Source organism: Falco biarmicus, chromosome 1 (assembly GCF_023638135.1).
Source record: "Falco biarmicus isolate bFalBia1 chromosome 1, bFalBia1.pri, whole genome shotgun sequence".
In the NCBI taxonomy this organism is placed as follows: domain Eukaryota; kingdom Metazoa; phylum Chordata; class Aves; order Falconiformes; family Falconidae; genus Falco; species Falco biarmicus.
The window spans coordinates 70,691,767-70,717,058 of NC_079288.1; the positions used below are offsets into that span (position 1 = coordinate 70,691,767).

The 25,292-nt window shown below is 40.8% G+C and overlaps 1 protein-coding gene across 2 annotated transcripts in view; it reads left to right on the forward strand.

The window, feature by feature from the left end:
* Positions 1–784: 784 nt before the first annotated feature.
* Positions 785–25,292, forward strand: part of GABRG1 (gamma-aminobutyric acid type A receptor subunit gamma1) — a 58,572-nt gene continuing 34,064 nt past the window's right edge. The window contains exons 1-2 of one of the 2 annotated variants that reach the window (XM_056350387.1): positions 785–1,081; positions 17,922–18,070. In XM_056350387.1, the coding sequence (XP_056206362.1) occupies positions 990–1,081; positions 17,922–18,070 (241 nt within the window). In that variant the 5' untranslated portion in view covers positions 785–989. Of the gene's footprint in view, positions 1,082–17,921; positions 18,071–25,292 lie in introns of those variants that run through there. The other variant, XM_056350413.1, reaches the window with a different exon arrangement.

Here is a 25,292-nt window from a genome sequence, read left to right on the forward strand (position 1 = left end):
TCCCCTGCAGGTCTCCCGAGAGAGGCAGGAAGAGGGAGCAGCAGAGGGGAGACAAGAAGGGTCTCCTTGGGGTGGGGGTGGGTAGGGGGGAGAAAAAGCGTTTTGCATGTTGTAGCAAAGCCGCATTTTGCAGCGCAGCACCACGCACCGTCCGCTTTCTTCCCCCTTCCCCCCCCCCGGGGGCGCTCCGCGGCCGCGCAGAGCCGCCTGCAGCCTCGGGGCTTGCGCGGCTCCCGTTTCTTGGGTGCGCGGAATTCCCGCGGCTGCACTTGCGCGCCGAGCACCCCGCCTGCCTCAGTACGGCTTTAGGGACCGCGGCTGCAGGGGGGGGCGCCTTCTGGGGACGGACGGGGTCCGCAGGGTGCCCCCTTCCCCGCGGCTGGCGCCGCCCTCCCCGAACCGCGGTGGTGCCGGACGCGGGGCCGCGCAGTCCCCGCGGGTGTCCGCGCACGTCGGCCAGCGCTTCTCCTCCCGGCTGCGGGTCTCCGCTGCAGGGCCGAGAGGCTGCTGCTCTGCTTGCAAGCCGCCCTCTGAGCAGCTTTGAAAAGAAGAAAAAAAATATAGATGTGTGGCTTTAAACATATATTTACCATTTCATATATTATGTATATTTATGTGTATATATAAGATATGTTTTATTTCCCTCTTCGGAGAAAATAGCAAATCAATGCCACCCTTTCTCCTAAGCATGTTTTCCTTCTAGTAAGGGAGGCTCCACCTCTGCTAGGGACGGATTCGCCCAGCAGTTTTTAGGATAATTTATGGAGCAACCTGATGAGCCTATTGGGCGAGTTGCTCGGTCCTCGCAGAGTGGGTTCCTACCTGTTTGGGTGTTTTATTTATTCCCCCCCCCCCCACTTCCCCTCCCCTCCCCCTCCCCTCCTTCTGCCTGCCGTGTGCTGGGGGGGGGGGGACGGTGGGATTGACAGGGTCGCTATTCCCCAGCCTCTCCGGAGAAAACTCGGGGAAGGGAGAGCGCCTTCGCGCTCATGGATGCGTGGGGGGGCCCGGCGCCCCGCTGGAGCCGCCGCCGCGGGGCCCGGCTGCTGCTGCTGCTGCTGACCGTGCGGTTGGGGAGCGGGTGAGTACGGCGGGGACCCCCGCACCGGCCCCGGCCCCGGCCGCCCGCACCCGCCCGGCGGGTCTCGGCTGACCTACGCGCCGCGCCCCGGGCTGAGCTCGGGGGTAGCCGGGCGGGCTCGGGGAAGGGGAAGGGGGCGGGCTACGCGCCGCCAAACTTGAAAGCCCCAAAGGTGCCGATGCTCCGGCGGCGGCTCCCGGGGGCGGCGGCGGGGGGAGCCGGCACCGGCGAAGTAAAACTTCAGCCGCATCCCACTTGTTCGCTGAGCGAGTTGGCGAGTCCGGGCTCAGCTCGGTGCCGGAAAAAGCGCGTGTCCCCCCCGGCCGCAGGGGGCGGCCCGGGGCAGCCGGCTGGCGGGGGTGCCCTGCGCCCCGAGGAGGAGCGGCGGGGGCTGCCGCCCGGCACAACCAGCTGCCCGCAGCGCCGGCACCTCCTCGCCGCCGCGCCCGCCGGTTGCCGCTGGGAGAGGAGCTGGATGTCGGCGGCGAGCGGCTGCGCTGCTGGCGGCTGCTTCGGGAGAGCCCGGTCCGGCAGCTGGCGGCGGCGCGGGGGCCACCTGGTCGCGGCGGCCCCTCGCTGCGCTGCCCGCGGTCCGGGCGCCCTCGCCGCGCCGGCCGTGCCGCTGCGGGCCTCGGCGTGGGGCGGGCCGCGCCTGCCTGGGCCGGGGCTCTGCGCCAGCCCCAGAAGTTGGAAACGGGCGTTTGAAGGGAGAGTTACATCGGAAGGGCTCCGAGGCAGCAGCGGTGTGGTGCTGCTGCGTGCATGTGTTATCGGTACCCGTAACAACTTAACGACGAGCAGTCTGATCGTTCAACTCCATTAATAAGTCAGAGCTAACCGAACCATTCCACAGGTTATGCTCTCGTAAAAATCACAGAGCTGTACTGAAGGGGTATTTGACTGTTGCCCAGCGTGTCCTTCTTTTTAATGACAGACCAAATTATTATTCTAAGAGGATGTACAAATGTGTAGTAAAAAGGCTAGCAAAAAAAATAATTAATAGGTCTGTTAAACAGTTTTTAAGTGCGTCAGACTCCAGACCCCTTCCCCATACTGAATGACGATTTACTAGCCTGTGAGAAGTGTGTTGATCTCATTTCATCTCTCATCTCTCATCTTCAGAAGGCTGCTGTGTTACCCTGGTCAGAAACACCACTGATCATACTTTTCTTAATCTGTGTCTTTTCAAACCTTGATTTATTATGATAATGTTTTTCAAAAGCATTGATAGAAATCATCCCAGTGCAGTTGTGCATCTTCAGAATGTTTCCTAATGAACGATGAATATTGTACTTCAGGTATGGAAGAAATTATCAAGTGGTTTGAGAGAAAATATGCATGCTAATTTTGCAGTTCAAAGACTTAGTTACAAAGAAGGAGGACTACCTAAAAAAAAATTTAAATTTTTTTTGTTTGTCAAAATGTGGTTGTGATTGCAGGACTAGATGTAGATTATTATGTATACATCTCATTAACAGTAACATTTATAAATAAGTTGATAAGAAGTCTTCCGTGAAAAAAAGAGGTAACTTATATGCATTATTTTATTTTGTGTTCCAGAACATCTCAGATAAAATGGAACCTTTGTATAAATATCCATGTATCTGAATCAACTATTTCCAGGCTTGCCTTTCATTTAGAGGCTACATGGGAAAATGGTGGTTGAGAGTTTTTTCTTTTTGCCTTTTATTTTTTGACCACCAATAGACATGTTTTCAGATCCTGATTCTCTGAAATGTAGTGCATGACAACTCGGGGGGCGGGGGGGGTTGCAGGGAGCTCAGGAGCTGTAGCGCCCTTTAGCAGCCTGCCACAAAGTAGGGTGGAAATACTATTTCTGCTTCTCTGGATGTCTTTCTGTAGTTTCAGCCCAAGCTTCTCCTTGAAGTTCAAGCTAAAACAGAGAAGGCATGCTGTTCTCAAGAACAGATCAGGTTGCACCAATTCTGGCTGTTTTTCTCAAAATATCTTGCAGGAGCCAACACACCTTTTCAACATACACTTTTAAAAGGTTGCAAATTGCGTCACGTTTAGTATGCATTTATGCACCAAGTAATTATTTGTGCTGAGTGAATAAAGTTACTTCAGGTGTAAGAAATGGAGCTAAAGCCTAAGCAAAGACATGGGAAGTTGAGTCCACCTTTTTTAAAAAGAGTTTATTCTTTTAATGAACTGCTCCAAAGCTGTAGTATGCCAGTAGACTGAACTTCCTTCGCCAAAGGGATGCATTGCAGTTGAATGCTGTCCCATAAAACAGTTGTTTCCCCCCAGTTCTGCATGTGCAGCACAAACAGACCAGAACGGCCAATGCACTTGCTGTAACTTCATGTGACAGTATTTTGAAGGACTGCTTTTGTCAATAGCTGACACCTCTTCTGTAGCAGAAACTGGGCTGTGAGCCTTTCTATAAGGTATGTGCAGGCAAAGAGTAGTTACCCAGCAGTCACTGTAGCTCTAAATGCTCGGCAAACCCATTATTCTTCTTGAAATAAAATAAATAGATAATTCATAGGGAAAGCATAAGAGCTGACAGTATAATTAATATTATTTCTGTAGTGCTAACCATACAGGTGCAGCCTAACTAACTTTTTTTTTCTAGTTTATAATGCATTAAATGGTATGTGCTGGTCAACATCCCTAACTATATTGCAAACTTAACTTAATTTTGACCATATCTTCCCTTCAGTTTTGTAACCCGGTGTTCTAAAAAGCAATTCTGTATGCTGCATTGCAATGTACCTGTCAGCAGGTGCAAATGTCAACTAATATTTTCTTTTCCATTACTCTTATATAATACGGCCTACGGTTTCTTCTCATATAAATTCCTGGATCAGAGTTAAGCCTGTCATAACAACATGGGTTTCTTAATGCTTGATAATAGTGTTTTACTGTTTCATTTGAACATCTGTGGTGTTTATTCATTATTATCCTCACTCTTACTTGCTTTGTTCATGATGTGACAGTGAAGAACTGGTTATTTAGCAGTCCCAGTGGTTTAAAATATGGTTTATTTTACTAAAAGTGTATTAATATTTTTTGTTAGTATAAAGTTTAATGAGATATAAATATTGAGAAATATTTTTTGCACATAATTTTCTTACAGTGGATTCAAAGAAAACCTTCAAACTATGGCAATCCAGTAAAAAAAAAAAGGCACTCATAGCAAATTGAACAACTTTAACTTGCTGTTTGTAAATATGCCTGATGTTAAATAAGAGCACCCTTGCTACCAACTCAAGCCTTTCTGAGCTGGATAGAAAAGGTAACAGGTGAGCACTTGTCGGCTTTGGTCACCTTTTTTCTGGATACATGAGTTTGGCTACAGAGTAAATTACAAGGGGGTTGAGGGTTCTGTGTTTTTTTCTTTGAAGCTGTAGAGGAATTGTAATGATCTAGGTTAAATACAATACCTAGTTTCTATGGCCAGTAGGTAGGACTACTTAAGTGGACTTGGCATATGCACTGTTTGAAAGTGAGTTGCCTTGGTTTGTGCTATCAGGTGTATATACTAAAAAAGTAATGGTTGAACTCACAGGAAAACAAAGGTGAGCATCTGCCAAGTTGGGCAAAGAGCCTTTTTTATAGTACCATTTATGAAAGAAGAGTACTAGGGCTTTTTTAATTACATGCATAGCCCTTTCTTGCACTGCGTACTAAACTGAGTGCATATTTAGGTGAAATAGCGGTATCATAACTTATTTGGTAAAGAGCAGTAGAGAGAAACGGTAATTATAAATGACAGAATATAGCAGACTGACAGGAACCTGTCAAAGGGTAGAGGATGACAGTGACACTGAATTCTATATTTTTAACAATTTCTCTGAATGGTAATAATTTGTAAAGAGTAATTCAGGTGCAACTGAATTAAATTGGAGATGACACAGAAGTCCCAATTTTGCATTTTTCACATATGTTTTTAATAAAGTTGAAAATAGTGTGGTGTGTTTAGTGGCCTACCAACCTATGTAAAAACTTGATTCTACATATGTAAGCTTAAAATGGTAAATCATGCAACAGCACTGAACTAGCAGAGGTAACTTGAGCGACTAGAAAGGTCATCAGGAGCTGACCAGACCAGAACTTACTTCAAGGAAGAGCAAAGTCTCGGTGATACAGCAAAGGTGGAAAGAAGTAGTTTCTAAAATAGGCTTTCATTGGTGGGTATTCAAGCCAGTAGGATCTGTTGTGATAATTCAGTCTGATACCAGAATAAACAAAACTGGAGAATTTACTCTGTCTTTTGCATCAGGTTTGTTGCTTCAGTAGAACAGTTCTAAATTTCTGCATAAAGATTTGACGAGAAGAAATCTGATGAAGTATTGTACAGTATTTCCAGTTTGAGGTTTCTCTGGCTTCCAGCCAGTGGATCTTCTGCCTTCTACTAGCTGAAAAAGCCTGATTTTTCCCCAGTGCTACCTGCTGCAGCTGGCTTAGCCACTGGATCCTACGTGCAGCTCTTTGTGGGGAAATCTAGGCCATACCTCTGGTTCTGCAGGGCAACCTCAGGGTGCAGACCCATGGCTGCAGCTGCTTCTCAGGAATGGAGTGCGGTCTGCAGCTCTCTGCTCTTCCACAGGGAAAACAGTCATCAAAGGTCTTCATTGCCCTGTGTGCCTCTGCCAAGTTTTGCCTTGATAAGAACTTAAGGCACCTCAAATGAATCCTGAAAATTCTTAAAGGAATCAGCATTTTGGTCAGAAAACTTCCTGCCGCCTTGCTTTTTCCAGCCTAGTGTTTCATGATATGTTGTAGATCATGTGCTCATAGAAACCTTCTCATCTCTTGGAGACGAGGAGCTGCACTGCAGTAGTATGCCTGGCAGTTGTTGCAGGATGAATGGTCTAGTCCAAAATGAAAGTTTTATACAAATGTATCACAATTGGAGATACTCTACACAGAGTGGAAATTTCCATTGAATTGGATTTACCCGTGCTACAGTCATGCTAACTACTGTTAGAAGTATTTCCCTGGTATATGTAGTTTAAGAGGCAACTTGATAGCAGCTTACATTTTCCTCTCAGGTAAATAAACTGAGCTGCTTACATTTCTTCAGAAAATACTGAATTATTTAACCATTTTGTAAACTCTTTCAATTTTTTCTTTGAGTAGCAGACCTCAAAAATGGGTAGATCATCTAAATATTAGCCTCATTAATGGAAAACACACAGAGAATATTACTTCCCTACTGCTACTTCATAGTTAAGAGATACTCTATCCCAGAATTAGCTCCAGTACTGTTCCAGTGTACCTCATGTTCTCTTTGCTTTCTGCCTTGATCCTCAGTTCCTTTTCCATGTCACTGCATTTACGTCTGATGAGGTATGAATGGCTAATTCTGTGTTTCTAAATTTATATGCAGTTATTTTTCTTATTTTCAGGAAGACAGACAGACACAGTGAATAGGAAACATCTGACGTAACATGAGATACATCCCCTTTGGATTATATTATTGAGGTCTTAAATAGATCATTAGTCCTTTCATTTAATATGGTTTCCTTCTTATTTACGGCAGTGTTCCATGCGGGATTAAGTCTTATTATTATTAATGTAATACTATGATCCAATTTATCTTTCAAAACAAAGTTCATCTGGATGGAATTTGTATCAGCAAAAAGCTGTAGTATTAAGTACTAATTTAGGTGGAAAACTCTGTCACTGTAAGTCAGAACAAATTTTTTTTTACTTCATTTTCCGATGCCATATTTACATTGCAGAATAAATTTTGTAGATGTTTTTTAAAATAAAGTACCTCAGTGTTTTCCCTAGGGGAGAAAAGTACTTGATCTCTCCAGTATAGAGCCATTGAATGTGTGCTGGATTGTATCAGACCTGCTGCAGGTGAGCTGTGGACCTGTACCTTAGGTTCTTGCTCTGCCAACGAGGACCTTCCAGCTGATGACCTGCAGCTTGCATCCAGCAGAGGACGACCCTGACAGCCATAACTTTTAGTCACCATCTGACAAGAGGTGCAATACTCCTGTTGTAAAAGATAAGTGCTATATTTAATACGCAATAAATTACAGTGGAGAAGACATAATTTTGCTTGCAGAGAGAGAGCGAGAGCGCAAGCTTTTTATTAGATGGTTTAGGTATTTACATTAGCCCTTATGGAGTATATTCACCTCTTTGTACAATTATTCATTAATTTAATTGACCTTTGGGTTAGTCCATAATTGCCTAATGGCAGTTACACTGAAATTTCAGTGGAACACATTTGCCATATTTCTCCTGGGGACATGTTATCATTGCCTAGTTATTGTAGTTGTATGGCTTTTTCTATGATTTCAAGCCAGATTCATCTGTATGCCATGAATATGGTACACAATTCAGTGCAAGTCTCTAGTTCTGTGGCTAGTTCAGTCTATAAATATTTCTTTGCCTCCTGTAGGAGTAGGTTGATACCTGCTTACATGTGTACTAGAACTTGAAAGTATTTCTAGCAAGCTTGTTTTTGTGAAATGCTGTAGTAGATTGGTAGTTACATGAAGATTTTGCAGGAAATATGCAACAAATTGTGTTAGAACAAATGTTCACATGAATACCAGAGCTTAAGTGACTGAGAATGTCTTATAAAGAAGAGTGCATCTTAAGTATTTCTTGAGATGCTTGTGACATTTTAGAGTAGAAATCTTACAAAGTTGACTTTGCAATTTGATTAATGTTATAATGACTGTGGGATGGCATTTAATTGGAGTAACTGCTTTTTTTTGAGCTTATAGTTCTCAGCATTCATTTATGTTAGGTTTAAGTCTAGTTCCACTATGGGAAGTGTTTCTTGGATCAAGGCACTTGACCCATCAACAATATATCAGTTCATTCTGAACTTGATGACAATTAACCTTTCATCAGTCAAGTGTAGATAGACGTCTGTGGTCTCTTGTATGGGGTACTGACATTTGGCACACAGATTTATGTGTGTCTGCATGTGATGATCCTAGTCTGAAACTCCCAGGAGACCTGATAGTGCCATGGTTAGTACGTTTCAGGTATCCAGAAAGGTGATGCTTTTTCATCATCGTGTCCTTCCTTGGTAGTTTGAGGTTATTTTGTCCTTTATTTAATACCATTTGTCCCTTTTCAGTTATATCTGTTTAGGCTCTATAATTTGCTGTCGTTATCCTTTTATCTCCTGTTCTCCGAGTCTTCATTTATTCGTTGCTGTTTGGTCTGGATGATCAGTGGAATATGGCTGTTTACATTTCAATTATTTGATTGCATGGTCTGGCCAAAACCCACAATGAAGGCAAAACTTACCAGCTGAGAAGATAAGACTTAGCAATTTACATTTCTAGGTTTCATTCAAATCTATTTAAAATAAATCACGCTAAGAATTTTAGTAGGTTTCAAATTCAGTTTCAGACAAGTCCATACAGTTTATGCTAAGACCTGCTTTATCTTCCTGATATTTTTTTTGTTGTTGTTGTTGCATGCACAAACTGGAAGGCTTTCCTTAGAAGACATCTTGTAGAGGAAGATGAATATAGATTTGTCTAAAAATTTTACAATGAAAACATGCTCTTCATCTCAAAGATTAAATTATAGTTGGCATGAGGGCCCCTACTAATTTTTCAGCTAGCATTAGGGAAGTTTGTGCTAGAAAAAAGAAAGGACCTACTCACTGAAGGTCTTAGGTAAAGAGCTGCATTAAGGTATTGTAGTAATGGTTTTCTCAGAACAGAGGATGAGGTGTACTTACACTGCAAGTGTGCATGCTACACTCAATAAGTTACCTGTTTTTTCTAAGCCAAAACAAAACACACAACACATTCTGCAAGTCTGTAATCAGAATGTGGAAGAATTGATGTGAGAAAACAGAAGTGAGAAGTGTGTCCTATTTCCTTGCTTGTCTGTGGTGAAATAAGAACTGCTGAGAGCAGCAGGAATAACATTTGCATAGCCTTTCCTGGAGACAATTTGTTTTTTTCTTTTATGTTGAAACACTGTTTTTTCCAAGTTCATATGTTTGTGGGCAGGGCTGCTGTTCAGAGGGAGCTGGAGAGGCTGGGGGAGTGGGTTGACAGAAGTGTTAGAAAATTCACAAAGGATGAGTGCCAAGTCCTGCACCTGGGTGGGAAAGCCCTTCTCAGCAGGATGGGCTGGGGACTAGCTGGCTGGGGAGCAGCTGTGCCAGAAAGGACCTGGAGTTCCTGGTGGACAGCATGGCACCTTGGCAGCAAAGAGCCTTGGTCTGTGTGGACAAGTGCACACTCGGGAGGCTGAGGGAAGTGATCATGTCCCTCTGCTCAGCACTTGTGAGACTGTATCTGCTTTGGGTTTAAACTAGAGGGAGCTCAGCAGAGGGCTACCAAGCTGGTCAAGCAGTTCTTGCCCTGTGAGGAGAGGGCAGTTCACCTTGGAGAAGAGGTGACTTTGGGGGACCCAACAGCAGCCCCCAGCACTCATGGGGAGTTGATCAAAGAGACAAAGGTAAGCTCTTCACAGTGGTGCATTGTAAGAGGATGAGGAACAACGGTGGTGAATTGCAACAGGGGAAATACCAACTATGTGTAAATAAAAAGATCACTGTGAGTTTAATTAAACAGTGAAACAAGTTGTTCAGTGGGATTGTGGGGTCTCTGTCCATGGAATTTTCAAAGACCCGACTGGACTGTTCTAAACATCCTGGTCTGAGTTCAGTATTGGCCCTCCTTTGAGTAGAAGTTGAATTTCCCTTGTAAATTGCATGATTTCTGCGGAAAACAGCAGGAATCGGCTTGTTTGTTGGTTTTGGTTTTTTGTTTGTTTTGGTTTTTTGTTTGGTTTGTTGTTTGTTTTGATTTGATTTTGTTTGTTTGTTTGTTTTTTAAAAGTATGATTTGCTATCTTACTTGTGCAAGGTTCTTGCTCTCTATTGTATAGCATAAAAGAGAGGGCTGCAAAACCAGGTAGCTGTCTCCATCGAGATACAAATCTTTTTGTGACCACATATGGAGTTAAAGAGCTATTTTTACTAGGATGGTCAGAGTAAGATCACTATAATAATCAAGCTGAACATGTTTGAGAATCCAGCAGCGCTGAACTGGCACAGAGAATTACCTGTACTTGTGCAGATAGTTATGAGGAAAAATTTCAGTTGACTTCTGGACTGCAACTTGGTAAGAGTAGAGACGGCAATTATACTGGTCTGAACATATCAATATTTGGATGAACTTTCAAGGAGAGATTAACTCTATGTTGTATGAGAAGACTGATGGATAAAGAATATCTGTGATGCTTTTTGTTCAGGTGATACATTTTTTTGAGATCTTTAAAAGCCATTTGAATTAATAACAAGTTTGACCAGTGTAATTTCAAATAATATGTAGGATTATCTGATAGTTGACTTGGAGGAGAGCAATATGTGTGAATCTCAGAACAATCTTCTTTTTAAGAACACATCTGTAATAATACCTGTTGGTTTTAATGTTAAAATTCACATATCTATAAATGTTCTTTGCAGTCAGGTTGTGCCTTTATGAAGTGTTCAGAGTTAAGTCTGCTTGTGTTGTTCAGTAATTTCTCTTCAGATTAGTTTTTGTTATATTAATATAACAGAGATGTTGAAAATCATTTTATAAGAAATGTGATAATGCCTTTAAGTGAAAGGCTTGCTGGGACTAAAATTAATTGTACTGAACTTACTGTGTGGGGGAGAAAATGTTTCATATCTTTCAGAGAAGTACTTCAGAGCTGTCATGACTCAAAAGAGCTTGATCGCCTGATGCTTATGATGTGTATTAAGATATCACAAGTTTGATAGCCTAAACACTCGTATATGTAGGCAACACTTTTCATTACAGGGAATGAACAGCAGGGGTACCTGCTTTTACTCTGTTAGTGTTATAAATGATCGTTCATTTTATTTTAAACAAAGTTTTCCTTACTTAATACTAAGTGAACTTATGCAGCTTATCCTAAAAAAAAAAAAAGAGTTTTATCTATGTAAGAATTTCTTATATTTTTTCCACACTTTTCCTTGATAATTTTACTGCTGACTTAAGGTCCAGATTCATCCCTTCAGTAAAAACTCAGGAAGGAGAAGAGGAACAAGAAACATGTCAGGAAATTATAAATAGCCAGACAAATAGGACGTTAGAGAAGGTGAAGAGCACAAGACAATGTGTGTATCAAAAAGAATAACCCACCTAACAGTATGTGGTCAGCATACTGGAAAAAAGATGTAGGGAATAAGTAACACATACTTCAGTGGGAGAAATACATTTTGACAAGAAAAGAATATGCCAAAGTCTGGCAAGGCAGATGGAGGGGGAAATAGATTGATGAAAGCATCTAAGATGGAATGGGTGAGGGAACAAGAACAGAGATTTTTGTCCATAGAGTGTCTAAACCAATTTAGGAAGGACAGAGATGAAGGAATATGACATCAGTAACTCTGTATTCCACAGGATTAAGAAGAGCAATTAATGCTTTCTGGAGAGAGTATTTTCAGCACCTGCATTTCTTTGTTTGCAGTTACGCTTATTTTCCTGAATGTTTTTGCAATGAATAAAGCATATCAGTGAAGAAGCTGATGATGAAATGTAAAAGAGAGTTAGTTTCTGCAGAAATGTAATAGAATGGATGAGTATGAAGTCAGCCATCAAGACTGGAAGATAAATCTTGAGAGATGTTTAAACCATCCACTACTGACAGCTGGCAGTGGAAGTAAGCTTTCAAGAAAATCTTTTGAAGAAAAATGTAATTGTTTCCTATTCTAGCAGTCATGACTATGTCATCCTGCTGCTGTTGCAGCTGCTGAAAATAAGTAATATTTGTGTGTAAAGATACTACAGTCTGCCTGATGCCCTTGGTTTCGAAAGATTCAAGGAAATATGTAAACATGTATTTTAAATTGCTGACATAAGAGTAACTACTAATTCCTACCATGTTGAAGTTGCATTTTGCTCTCTCTGTAAGGAAGTTTCTTCTGTTTTAGGCACTGCTTAAACTTACCATCCTCCTAGAGATCAGATTATGATCTGGACCTGGTCCTATGCCTTGGTGATTCATGTGACACATGCCTAAGTACTTGCTTTTTTAGATTCTTTATTAGAATAATCACCAGCCTCTGTAAAAACATCTGACTCTGGATTTTGGGTTGTCAGTGACCATATTTTGTGTTTCAGCAATGCTTTAGGTCTTTTTTCATGTGTGGAATTTGGCTAGGTCAGATGACCTCTGTACCCTCATCAATGGGGCCATGAAATACACTTCTTTGCGACATATAAGCATATTATGTTTGGTGTTCTGGAGTAAGCTAGTATTTGGTTAGATGTCTGATGAGTTGGAAACCTTCCCTGGAAACCTTATCTGTCTCAATTGACTTCTTATGAAGCATTGTCTGGTTAAAAGCACTATTTTGACAAACCTCTGAAGCTGTATTGTTCCTAACAAAGTAATCTCCCGTGCTTACAATTTGGGAAACATTACCATTGGGTTTGAAAGTTGAGAGAAACAGTAACTATTATTTTTTTTTTTTAGTACTGGAAAATAAAGGTTAAATTGTATTATACTTAGGCAAAAGGCATAAATATGTTGAGCTGGGAATAGTAACAACTGTCTTTAATGCATGTGTTGTGATTCAGGTAAGTGTCACTGTGCCCTACCCCTGTACCAGTAAAACTCCCAAAGCAACTGCTTTTGTCTGCTGTTGGAGATCTTCAACCAAATGCAACAATACAACCGGTCTTACTGTTTTCATTCGCATGCGTAAGGCAAAAAGGAAAATTGTATGTCTTTTTCAGCTCTTTTGGCATATAAATTATCTGGAACACTGATGTTCCTTCTTTTTTATTTATTAAATTATCATCAGAGTATTTCTTGTATGAAAGGATCACTTTATCTCCAAATAGACAAAGCCACTGTGCAGGGTTGTTTAAACCTCATGGCCACTGAGGGCTTGATTGAGTTGCTTGTGCACAGACATGAAGTGTTGGTGGAGATAACTAAAGTTCCCTACCCAGTGTCTACTGTTTCTCCATATGTTTCTCCAGATTCTCCTCAAAAATCATCTGCATTTCAAGGACTGGCTACCCTTGGGTGTGTTGGGTAGGAATAAGAGCCTGGGAATGGACAACTAAATTTATCCTTAGCTGTGTTTAAATACTCCCTCCGATGCTGTGTGTGTACTTCTGTGTGTAATACTTTGATACACATGATGCAAATAGCAGTAGGACCGTTCTCACTATATCCAATTTTTTTCCAGTCTATTACATAACCTGACACATATTGATTGGAACTTAAAGTGCATGCGGTTGGTTTTTCTCATATGTAAAGAACAAAGACCTATGATACTAATGTCTGAGGATGAGCAAGTTGCCTGATGTTGGAAATACTTAGTCATTAGTCACTTGTGCTCAGGGATTTATTACTCATGGTAGTGTCTCCAATTAGTTGAAGGACAGAGAGTGTAATGAGGGCACTTTTTGCTTAATTACTGTTAACTGTATATGTGCAGTTTACTGTTGAGTTTATGAGGCTGGCTGAAGTGTTACAGCAACAAGTGTGTTAAGGAGTGGGGTTTCTTTCTTGTTTATAAAATCAGGATTAACACCTGCAGTAATAGACGGGAAATAGTGTCGTGCCATGGAATAGTGATGTTTTGATGTTTGATGTCATATTTGTGTCCTAAAACACCTCTCTAGACATTGTGGAAAAGACCTACTAAGTGAACTTTGTGGAAGACAATATATTTTACAGTAAATAGAGAAACGATCAAGTAGTATGTTCTGTGTATAGTGAAATAACCTTTAGATGAACTTGGAAAGGAAAAGAATTCCTCTTTAATTAAGTTTGCCTTTCTTCCTGGGGTTGTGAGATAGAGGGGAAAGTGCTCCTGTTAAAGTGAGGGTGGCGTTAATTGACATTAATCTTCATGGGTTTCTTAGATTTATTTTAACTGCAAAGAAGTAAAAAGGTGCTTGGCCCAAGTTAACTCTTGCTAAATATTTGAACAGCATACCTGAATTTAATGTTTTATTTTCTGGTTTGGAATGAAGTTTTTTGTCTTCTGTGTTTCCTTCTACCCCATTCCAAACCCTGGAGAAAAAGCTGGACTTTGCAGTGTGAGACAGACACACAGAAACTGGGGTCAACAGTTTTGAACCATCTTGTTTTCCAAAGTGAATGTTTGTTTAAAGAAAATGATCTAATAACCTCAGTTAGAACCTGATAACAGAGTTCAACCGATCCTGCTGTGTAAATCTGAAGGGATTTCTACCTTTGAAACAAAATAGTTCAAATCTATTTGGTATGACAAAGATTAGTGATTCAGATTCCTAGAAATGAGTATGTACACAGTGTTTGTCCTGTTGCCTTTGTGTATCTAGGTGCTGTTTTAGGAGAGCTTTGTGCAACTCCCCCAAAAACATCTGGACTGAGAATTCAAGTTGGCAAGTGTTGTGTGTTCTGCTTCACTGGAGAGCATACAGAAGACTTTCTATATATTCTGGTCACTTCCTTTTTACAACCAGCATCATCATTTTCTTACTTCAGTCCTGTGGCTGTGCATCAGTGGCTACAGCTTAGGAATCAAAAGTGTAGAACTGGGTGCCATCAGCACTGCAGAGACATTATAGTCTTTGTTGCATGCTTAGTGGCCTTGGGCACAGAAGAGCTAAAGAGATGGTATTCTGGAAGAGAGATGGGTTAATCACAGTCAATCACCTCTGAAAAGGCCGGTAAGACAGGAATAGAGAGAGTTAAGAATACCTCCTTCCACTGTGTATAACAGTGATAGTCCAGTTAGTCCAGTTCCTCCACATTTAGTTATATTAATTTCTGATCTGTGTTAGTTCCTTTGCTGGTTTAGCTAATGGATTAGTGAGCCACAAGCTCTTCTTAATTTAGTGTACTGGTATGGGAGTCTAGTTTATTTCTTTTCTAGCAGCTGGTACTTTTTTCAGTCTACAATACTTTCTAGGTAAAGCCAGATAGTTCCTTGTAAGTAGTAGGAAGTGTGTGTTTTAAACAGAGACTCTTGTCAGATGCTAAGTAAAGAAATATTGTCTCTAATAAAAGTGCCTCCTTAAATGGATTTGCATAAGAGTGGCTGGAAAAGCTCTCAGATGTTGGGAAGCAATTTTTCCTTCTCCCCCTGGAATTTCATTAACAGCTTTCTATAAGCTACCAGTGTCCTCATCTGTATACCTATTTGCAGTTCAGAGTTTTGAAGTTGGGGGAGGACCAGAGGTCCTCCAGTCAAGCAAGATAGAAAGTGAAAATGTGAAATGTATTTGTATTTTTTTTTTCTTGTTAATTTCAAGTTTATTTACATATAGTAAACAGCAGAAAAGAGAGAAATGGAGACCAGGTTGCTCAGAGAGGTTATGCAGTTTACATCCTTGGGGGTCTGCAAGACCCAACCTGATCAGGCCCTGAGAAGCCTGCTGGGACCTCAGAGCTGGCCGTGCCTTGAGCAGGAGGCTGGACTGGAGACCTCCCATCATCCTTTCCCACCTGAGTTGCCCTGTGAATCTATACAAAAAATTAAGAACTCTTCAAAATGTCAAAATATTCAGGTGACTGTGAGTGAAGGTATCAGGGTTGTAACTCCTCTGGTGTTTAGGAGGGAATGGTATGACCTCTGGTACTTTGACTAAATCTATGCTGTTCTTAATAACTATGGGGAAAGGATATTAAAGCAGGGCAAAACTGTGTCATCATCACTTAAAATTCTCTGCAAATAATTGGGCTGACCCTGAGAGTTAGTTGCTTTGGGTCTATACAGAGCTCTGTACTTTCTGCTGTTTGTGGGATGGAGGACAGAGAAAGAAGAAAAGGTCAGTTTTGTGGTGGACATGTCTCTTTCCTTGGAGAGCTGCTTATAAATTAAGTTTTACTCCTCATCATCTTAATGCCTCTGGGGAAAAACTGGGATTGGCTCTGCATTCTTAAGAACCATAAGCAAATTTATGTGGTAACTAGATGGCATAAAGTGCAAGCAGACCAATAAATAAATAAATAAATACATAAATAAAAGCCGCATGGTAATGAAACATGAAAGAGATGGCAATAGGTAGCTTTGAGGGAAAAAGAGTGTACATTTACAAAACTTAGCTTCCTACTTCTTTTAGTGTTCCCATTAGTGGCATCCTGCTAATGGGAAATGATAAATATTTAATATCTGACATTTCTATAATGCCTGTGTAGTGCAGTAAAGATTAAATATTTTACAGTGCATTTCGATTTAAAAGAATGAAAGCACTTTTAGACCGTTACGGGGGAAGCTGTCTGCGAACCTTGTATTTAGATTGAATATTATTTTCAGCTATAATAGACTCTTGCAACGTGTTTGCAGCAAGCTAGGTATGAAAGTCCCAATATCCAAGCAGTGCCTCTTGTTCATGCTCTGGGAACCTGCTGAGCTGTGGCAAGCTCCCTGTTGCACTTCCCAAATTAAGCAGGCATGCCGAAACTACTGAGCAGTTTCCACAGCCGTGATAGTCTTGATTTTCATTAAGACTTGCTAGTGTTATCTGAGAGGTGATGCAAGGTCTTATGCATACAGACTGTTTTGGTGCATTCCCACAAAGGAGTGCAATAAAAGCAAGAAGTGCCTATTCCATCTCTGTCCTTTCCTGACTTTTTCTTTTCTTTCCTCCTGAAGGCTGGTGGTCTTCATTCCTGTAGGAAATTTACTGAAAAAATCCACCATTAGTTTAATATAGCCAATTGTTTTGGTGTACAATACAAATTGTATAAGGACAATAATTTAATTCCTTTCTTTTGCTGGAATATCTGTGCTTCTGTTAACATTGGAGCTGATTTATATGGATTGCATATGTTCTGTAATAATTGCTAGCCAGTGTCCATTTGTGAAGATAACGTTGTGTGACTGTTAGAGTTACTGCTATCAGTCTGATGCACTTTGCTTGACTTGAAGCCCATAGCAGTTCCCTGAAATAAGCTGGATGAGTAATGTAGATTGCAGACTTAAGCACTGGAGGAATACTTAGGTCCACACTCATTTGATTCAAATGAGAAGAAAACTACTTCCAGGCATTCCTTGACCTTTTGGTGATATCTGAGTGAATCTGCAGATGCAACCAAGGTATTACGAGTTTTTTGTAATTACTTAGTGATTGACTGTATATTGCTGCTTATCTAATTAAAAGATAGGCAATAAATGAATGTGTGTTTTCCTTGTACATTTGTTTCATCTTGATAAAATAGGTCGTTAACAAATGATCTTCTTAACTGAAAGGAATGGTACAGCATTTTAACTGTACCACGTATACATGCAGATACATAATTGACACATGACTGCAGCTTCTGTGAATGTTTAGTCGTAGCACATGGATACGTTTGTTTGCTTTCTTAAAATCGGAATAGAGCTGAATGAGTATACAAGTCTTATTTTCTTTGTATCATAGCTAGAATGGAGGCTATTGGGAAGGAGACACTGTTAATGTTCTTAACGCCAAGATGTATCTATTACCATGATTAAGCATCTCAGAAATATTAGTACCATGATTTGAAAATAAAATACATGTAGGGCAAAGCTTAGGAATTACATTTTTTGTTTTAAAACAGGAAAAGGCTGACAGTGAGAGGATGCCTACTGCTGCTTTATGGGTTTGACTCATGGCTTCAGTTTTGCTGTATGGGTGATGTGTTAATGCCTCTCTTGACATGTTTATTAGCTTACTCTTTCTACTGCCATAAAAAAAAAAAAAAGTTGGTGTTTTAAATAAGGGCCTGCCTCTTTCTGTTGGCACTAGAATGCATCTGGATTTTTATAAGGTACTTTAAATAGTATTTAATATTTTATCAGTTTCTTTTTCACCTCTTGTGTATTCAGTTTCACTGTTCGTTTTGTTTTTTTTCCCCTAACCTTGTTTGTTTTATTCACTCACCACAGAGCTGATAAAGCAGATGATGAGGATGATGAAGATCTAATGGTGAATAAAACATGGGTTCTTGCACCAAAGATTCATGGTGGGGATGTAACTCACATACTGGACTCCTTACTTCAAGGATATGACAATAAGCTTCGGCCAGATATTGGAGGTAAGCCCATAAAATAATTCAGTAAATAGAAGATGTCAACCAGAGATGGTGTGCATTTAGTTAAAGATGGTAAAAATCTGCAAGCAAATTATAACAGCAATAAAATGCAACAGTGTTCTGGAGCTGGTGAAAAGAATGGTATATGGCAGAGTAGATCTTTTAATGTTTTATATACAATCTATTTTTCTTATGTAAAGTATTGCTTTTTGGGGACAGTGGGCAATCTAGAATAAATAATTTAAAAGCAATTATATAGTTTGCTTTGTTTAACTAAGATCTTCTGACAGAAAGAATTGTAGATATAAACCAGCCATGGTTATTTAGAAGTCTGATCTTGAGTCTGTAGGAGTTTATTAGAGAATTATTCCTAGATATTTTTACTCTTACTGTAGAAAATGGATTGTAAGTGTGTATTTTGAGCAAACTGAACTCAGTCTGGTTCTCGTCTTTCCTTAGCTCAGATTTTGAAAAAAAATGATAAGAATCTAAAAATGGAATTTAGGACTATACCTTTTCTAGAGGAATATAGGAAGGAAGACTGCATTATTGTAGATTCAACTTCGCAGCTAGTAGGAAGGCAATTTTTTCTTTCAATAGTCAAAGCATCAATTTGTATAAATATTAAGTGTAAATATTTGGAAGAATCTTGTGTTGAAAACATGGAATACATGAAACCTTGCCAGCTTTTGTCTACCACGTGCATGCTGGATCAAACTAGGAAAAATACTTCATATTCTCTGAGTTTGTTTCCTGACCTGTGAAGGGAGAGGTGGAGGACATAACTATTTGTTAAATACTTGGCATTCCCTATCAAAGGAATGCCACTGAAAGTCTGTGAGCTGCTTATACAATAAAGAATACAATAATCTAGACTTGTTTCATTTATGTAGAACAGAGATGCAATCTCAAACTAAGTACGTTCTTTTGAAAGCTTCTGACAAATTGTTTTCTTCCCCAAATTTCTTAGTTTATTTTATTGTTGACTGTTACCCTGAAGGTGTTGAAAAGCAATTTCTCTTTCACTGTCATAATCACATGTGAATCTCATGAAGTTTTTTGTAAGTCTTTGCCTTCATGTTCATTAAATTGAATTACTGCAAACATTTAGACAAAAAGAAAGATCTTCCAGCATATTTTTCCCTAAATTCTCAGTGTATAAGAGATGTATAGCATTACTTTTTTTGTCCCTCTGACTGCTTGATACAAAAACAGCAAAGTAATTATTAGAGAATAAACTGTCTCCACTAGGATTTCTTCTAATGATTAGCTGGTGGGTGGGGGTGAAAGAAGAGAGAATTTTGTTTCTCTTCTCTCCCCGTAAAACTTAGAAATAAATGGTGAGAAAAATAGAGGAAGATGAGTTCATGCTGACACATCAGATGGATTTAGATGAGCATGGAAGAATTTTGGTGTAATTCCTACTTTCACATTTCTGGTTATGTGCTGAGTCTTGGTAGGGCAAGAACTCTGTCTGTGAGTTAACTCAATGTACAGCTTTTTGGAATCCAAATATTAGTTCCTGAAAGAAGGAACTTGGTTCAAGTTTCTTTCACATAAATGCCCCCTTTCTTTTTATTCTTTGTTCTCTTGATGCAATACTTCTGTACCAATTGACCTTTACTGTCTGGGATCTGCCTCCATCCAATATATTAAAACATAAGGTTCATGAATAATCACCCAGAGTGATGAGAACAGGAAAGATTTGGAAGTATTCATTTTGTTGCCAGAAGAACAAACGTTAAGACTGACTCTCTTCTGTATGGAGGGGAAGGTGCAGGCTTCTGCCACAAGGCAGAGATTTTGGACAACACAAGGTGAAATTTCCAGCTTCAGGTGAAGACATCATATGCTGTCCAGTTGCTTGGGAACTGCAGCAGATATTCAACAGAGAGAAAAACAGAACTGGGCTGTAGTTCATTCACTTTAGTCTGCTTCAATTACATGGATAAAATCTGGTGTCAGAATCCACATCTTCAGAGTATACGTCAGTACTTTTACAAAAAGGTTGTTGAACTGAAATTCTAATTATCTTTCAAAGCAATAATGTCTCACAGAACATTTTTACTATTGAATTACAAATCTCAGTTATAATAGCAACGTTCTTTTGTTTAGAACCTGGACTTTTTGGGTTTGAATACCAGAGCAGAATTTTCTTTTCTTCCCGATGTCGGCACAGAATTTCAGCACCTCAGAGTGAGATAAGGGGTTTCATTGTTAAACATGGAGTTAGTCGAGGGAGATGATGAAGGAGAGCCAAATGAAAATTGAAACACCAGAGGCAATACTGAAATTTAATAGGAGAAAACCACACTCATTTTCTGTTTGTCTCATTCAAATATCCACAGGTTGTAGTGATTTCTTAACTGCTACCCTTACTAGTCTTTAATTCAATTTATGTAGTATACTTTGAGGTGTTTGGAGCGTAAAGAAACTAGTATTAAGGTAACTTCTGCTCAGTATGAAGTAATAGCAGTTACCAGATGAAGTCTCTTATCTGTAGTATAAATACCATTAATTACAATCTTGGAATATTCATATATTAATCAAGCAGTACTCTCACTGCTTGGTACTGTTACTGTTTGGCTACCTGATTTTATAACCACACTGTTTTAGCTTCAGTCTTGCATCAATCTAGCTGTTGTTTTTCAACTTCCTGTTTTTAAAGGAAAGAATTCTGGTGGCACACTCTTACATGTTAGAGATGCTGATATATTAATATTAGCTTATCAAAGTATAGCATATTTTTTTCCAGCTGTCTTATGCCCAGTGTCATGTATTATATGGCTGAAACAACTGATCAGTCTGAAAGTCTAATTAAAAATAGGGAATAATCATCACATATCTATAATTCCAATGAAGTGTTTTCAATCAACGGTTTGAGGAAAGTCATTACTGATAGAGTTTTTAAGAATAGTGAGGATGATTGCTCATGGAGGTAGAGAACTGAATACCTAGAGAAATTTGGATAGTTGTAATTGCCCTATAAGCAGGGCATGTGTCAATAATTGCATCTTCACGCACTAATGTGAAAAGTCACGTACTCAGGGATATAAAAGATACATGAATAAAAAGTGGACTTTCAAGAGACTAATAGAAGCACTTATTCCAAAAAGATAAGGATATTAGGATGATATTTTATCAAACAGGTACTCTTAGTGTAACACTGATGAAAAGTTGATATAGACAGGAAAGGAATAAGCCTGAATAAGCAGGAAAATAGCAAGTAAAGGTAGAAAGGTATGTATTCTGAGCTGAAGAATATTTTATAAGAATTGAAGAAATTGAAATACAAGAGCAAGATGCAGAAGAGCATATGCAGTGAATGTTACAGGTACTGGATGCGTGCACCGCATAGAAAATGATGGAAATAATAAAAGTGGTATGGTAGGAGTATTTGCTAAAGAAGGGTTTCTTTTAAATAAGAAGGTAAAAAGAAGCATGGAGAACAGGGCTGTGCTTTCATCAAAATCACTTTGAAAAAATTCTTCAGAGATGGAGCTGGAAGCCTGCTGTAGACACTTGAGGCCGAATTTTCAATATAGATAGCTGTATAGGTAATGCTCTTAGATAACTGATTGTTGGAAATGTATTATTTCATTAAAAACTATTACAAATTGAAGGCTTCTTTTATTTCTGAATGTGGTAGTTGTCTAATTTACTTGCTGAATAACTCCAAGAAGAGATGCTTCTTTAGGCAATTAATGAGGTGTTATAAAAAACATGCTCAAAGAAAATAAGCCTGGATGAAATTATCAAGAGTGGTCTTAGTTTAAATTAAATAGCATGATAAGTAGTAATAAAAAAAAGGTGATATATCATAGACCTTCATTCCAAAGTGGTGAATTCTGGTAAACTACAGGAGGTGGTTAGTGAATTTAGATGGACTAACACGCTATTGGGTAATGCTGAGAATTGTAGTAATGAAAATGGAGCAATATTAAGCAATAAAAAGTGCAATGTTCTGCACTTTTACAATAATGATAATAATTTCTGTCAGGAGAGGGGGGTTTACAAACTGAGAATAACTGATAAGGAGAGCTTTTCAGTGTAGCAGGCAGAGATATTTCAAATATCAAAATATGAAAATTAGGCCTGGATAAATACAGGCCCCAAAAGAGGCACTTCTGATAGCGAGAGCAATTACTAAAGTAGTTTTTCAATGACTGAGGTAGATTTTTATCACTATGATTTTTCTGATCAAGAGTAAACATTTTTCAAAATACAGATTTTGCTCAATCTGGGGTTCAGAATATACCTGTGTGTTGAGTCTGGGTGGCAGGGTTTGGTAGCCGGGGGGCTACAATGGTGGCTTCTGTGAGACGCTGCCAGCAGCTGCCCCTGTGCCCGATGGAGCCAGTGCCAGTGCTCCGGGACGGACCCGCCGCTGGCCGAGCCCGAGCCCATCGGTGACGGTGGTAGCGCCTCTGGGACAGCGTATGTAGAGATGGGGGAAAGCTGCTGCACAACAGCAACTGCAGCCAAAGTGGGGAGGAGGCTGTGTGAGAGCAACAGCCCTGCAGCCCCCGGGTCAGGGCAGGAGGGGCAGGGGGGCTCCAGGCGCCAGAGCAGGGGTTCCCCCCCAGCCCATGCTGAAGCCCACGGTGGGGCAGGCTGTGCCCCTCGGCCCATGGAGGCTGACGGTAGGGCAGATACCCACCTGCAGCCCGGGGAGGGACCCACACCAGAGCAGGTGGGTGCCTGAAGGAGGCTGTGACCCCGTGGGAAGCCTGTGCTGGAGCAGAGGCCTGGCAGGGCCTGTCATCCATGGAGAGAGGAGCCCAGGCTGGAGCAGGGTTGCTGGCAGGGCTTGTGACCTGTGGGGGACCCACGCTGGAGCTGCCTGTTCCTGAAGGACTGTACCCCGTGGGAGGGACTACCCGCACTGCAGCAGTTTGTGAAGAACTGCAGCCTGTGGGAAGGACTCCTGTGGGAAAAGTTCACGGAGAACTGTCTGCTGTGGGAGGGACCCCATGCTGGAGCTGGGGCAGAGTGTGAGGAGCCTCCCCATGAGGAGGAAGGGGCAGCAGAGACAGCGTGTGAGGGACTGACCACAGCCCCTGTTCCCTGTCCCTCTGTGCCGCTGGGGGGGGAGAAGGTAGAGAAAATCAGAGTGAAGTTAAGCCCGGGAAGAAAGGAGGGGTGAGGGGAAGGTGTTTTTAAGATTTGGCTTCATTTTCTGATTACCCTACTCTGATTTGATTGGCAATAAATTGATTTTCCCCAAGTTGAGCCTGTTTTGCCCATGACAGTAATTGCCAAGTGATCTCCCTGCCCTTATCTCAGCCCATGAGCCCTTCATGGTATTTTCTGTCCAGCTGAGGAGGGGAGTGATCGAGCAGCTTTGGTGGGCACCTGGCATCCAGTCAAGGTCAACCCACCACAGCCTGGGGGTTATGCAGCAGCATCCCTTACTTCTAGCAGTGGTCCATGCCTGCTGAGAGTTGTCTTTCCAGGTCTTGCTCTTTGTTGTGAAGGTCATTCTTGCTCTTGAATTCCAGGCACAAGAGTAATTCGCTATATTTATTTCTGGGACAAGCTGGTCCTTAGCTATGTGCTTGTGTTATGATGCTCAGTACCAGTCAAACCTTTTGAACCAGAAGAAAAGTTTAGTCTGATGAAGAAAAAGTGTCAAAGCAGGAAACCAGAAAGTGTGAATAGATCCCTCTGAATCAGCTAAGCAAACAGGTTCCCTGTGTGCTTCAGTTTCCTTAGGAGCTGATGAACTAGTCCCTGGGGGCAGCTGGCCCTTGGTGCTCTTCTCTCTCTCTCTGTTGAGTATGCAAACTAGTGTCCTCTCTTTTTCTTTTTTACTCTAGCCTGGCTCATATTGTCTTTCAGTGTAAATTCTTAAGGTGTGCAAGCCCTTTCTCCCCATCCATAGAAGATTGTGTAAGTTTACAGTGCTGTTTTGCACTTCACACAGGATGTGTTAAATAGCCTTCTTCCTACTTGTAGTGTTTTCAAGGCTGATACCAAATTTTTGAAGTAAAATGAGAAGCATTCACAGTAGAAAAATCTTCACAAGCCATCTTCTGCTGTTAGCTCTTTGTGGAGTAAATTATATGGATGTCAAATCAGTATCAAGAATGTATTTTCCTCCAGTGTTTGTAATTTTCATGGACTCGTATCACTTCTAGTTCAAGAACACAAGAAGAATGAATTCTTTCCCTAATTCACAGAAGTACTTCGCTCTGTGCCATACAGAAGAATTAAGGTAACAAAACAGCCTTTTCCAATCTTTTTGAATTGGATCTCTTTCTCTGGATCATTTGGGTCAATTAAAATAATTTCAACAGAGGCAGATTTTCACACTCTTCACGGGCTCTTAATAGGTCTAATAATCTTACTCAGAGCAGTATGGAAAAGGCAAATTGAACTCCGTGGCACATTACAGGAGAGCCCTTGTGGCAGATCAAGTATTGCTCACTGCAAGCTGGAATTTCATAAAATTGACACAGCCCCCATTAAAAACTGGCTTGCTGACAGATCTCGAAATTTAGTTGTTAGTAAGGAAATATCAGTGGCTGGGCTGTCTATAGTGGAGTCTCATAGGAAAGTCTTGATCAAGAATAATGATACTTTGAATTATTTCAGCAATTAATTTTTGTAGTAAAGTTGGCAGATGACACAAAGACTGTTGGAAAGGGAGAGGCTGTATCTGCAGAGTAATCAGCTCCTTCAGTAGAACCGGAGATACAAAAGAAAAGGAAGTAGCGGGGAGGAGGCCTGTGGGTCATATTTCAAGGAGAGAGATTCTGCATAGTAAAGCAGTGATTTAGGGGACAATGTAGATATTTTGTGTAGTATAAGATCTTATCTGTGCAACCCCTGAGCACTGTCCTGAAAGAAGTTCCTTTTTGAAAATCAACACAAAATCTGGAAATGTTCAGGCAGCACTGACAACACTTACAAAAATTTCCAGTTCTGGTGTCCACATTTCAAGATGGATCTGGAAACAACGGAGCAAGTTTATGGATTAAATCTGAACAGATTATCTGTAGGTTGCATTTACAGTATGTGGTATGAGCCGTTCAGCATACTGAAGGCAAGTTTCAGAGGTGACCTTAATCACTGCATGTAGGTGCTTGTGTCTGAAGAAAAGGTTTGATATATGGCTAGGCAGTACCGGAAGCTGGTCAAATACTTGAGCCTTAGAACAAAACAAGGTTTCCTAACACTAAGAAGAATTAAACATTTCCTGCTAATATGGGTAAAAAGTATT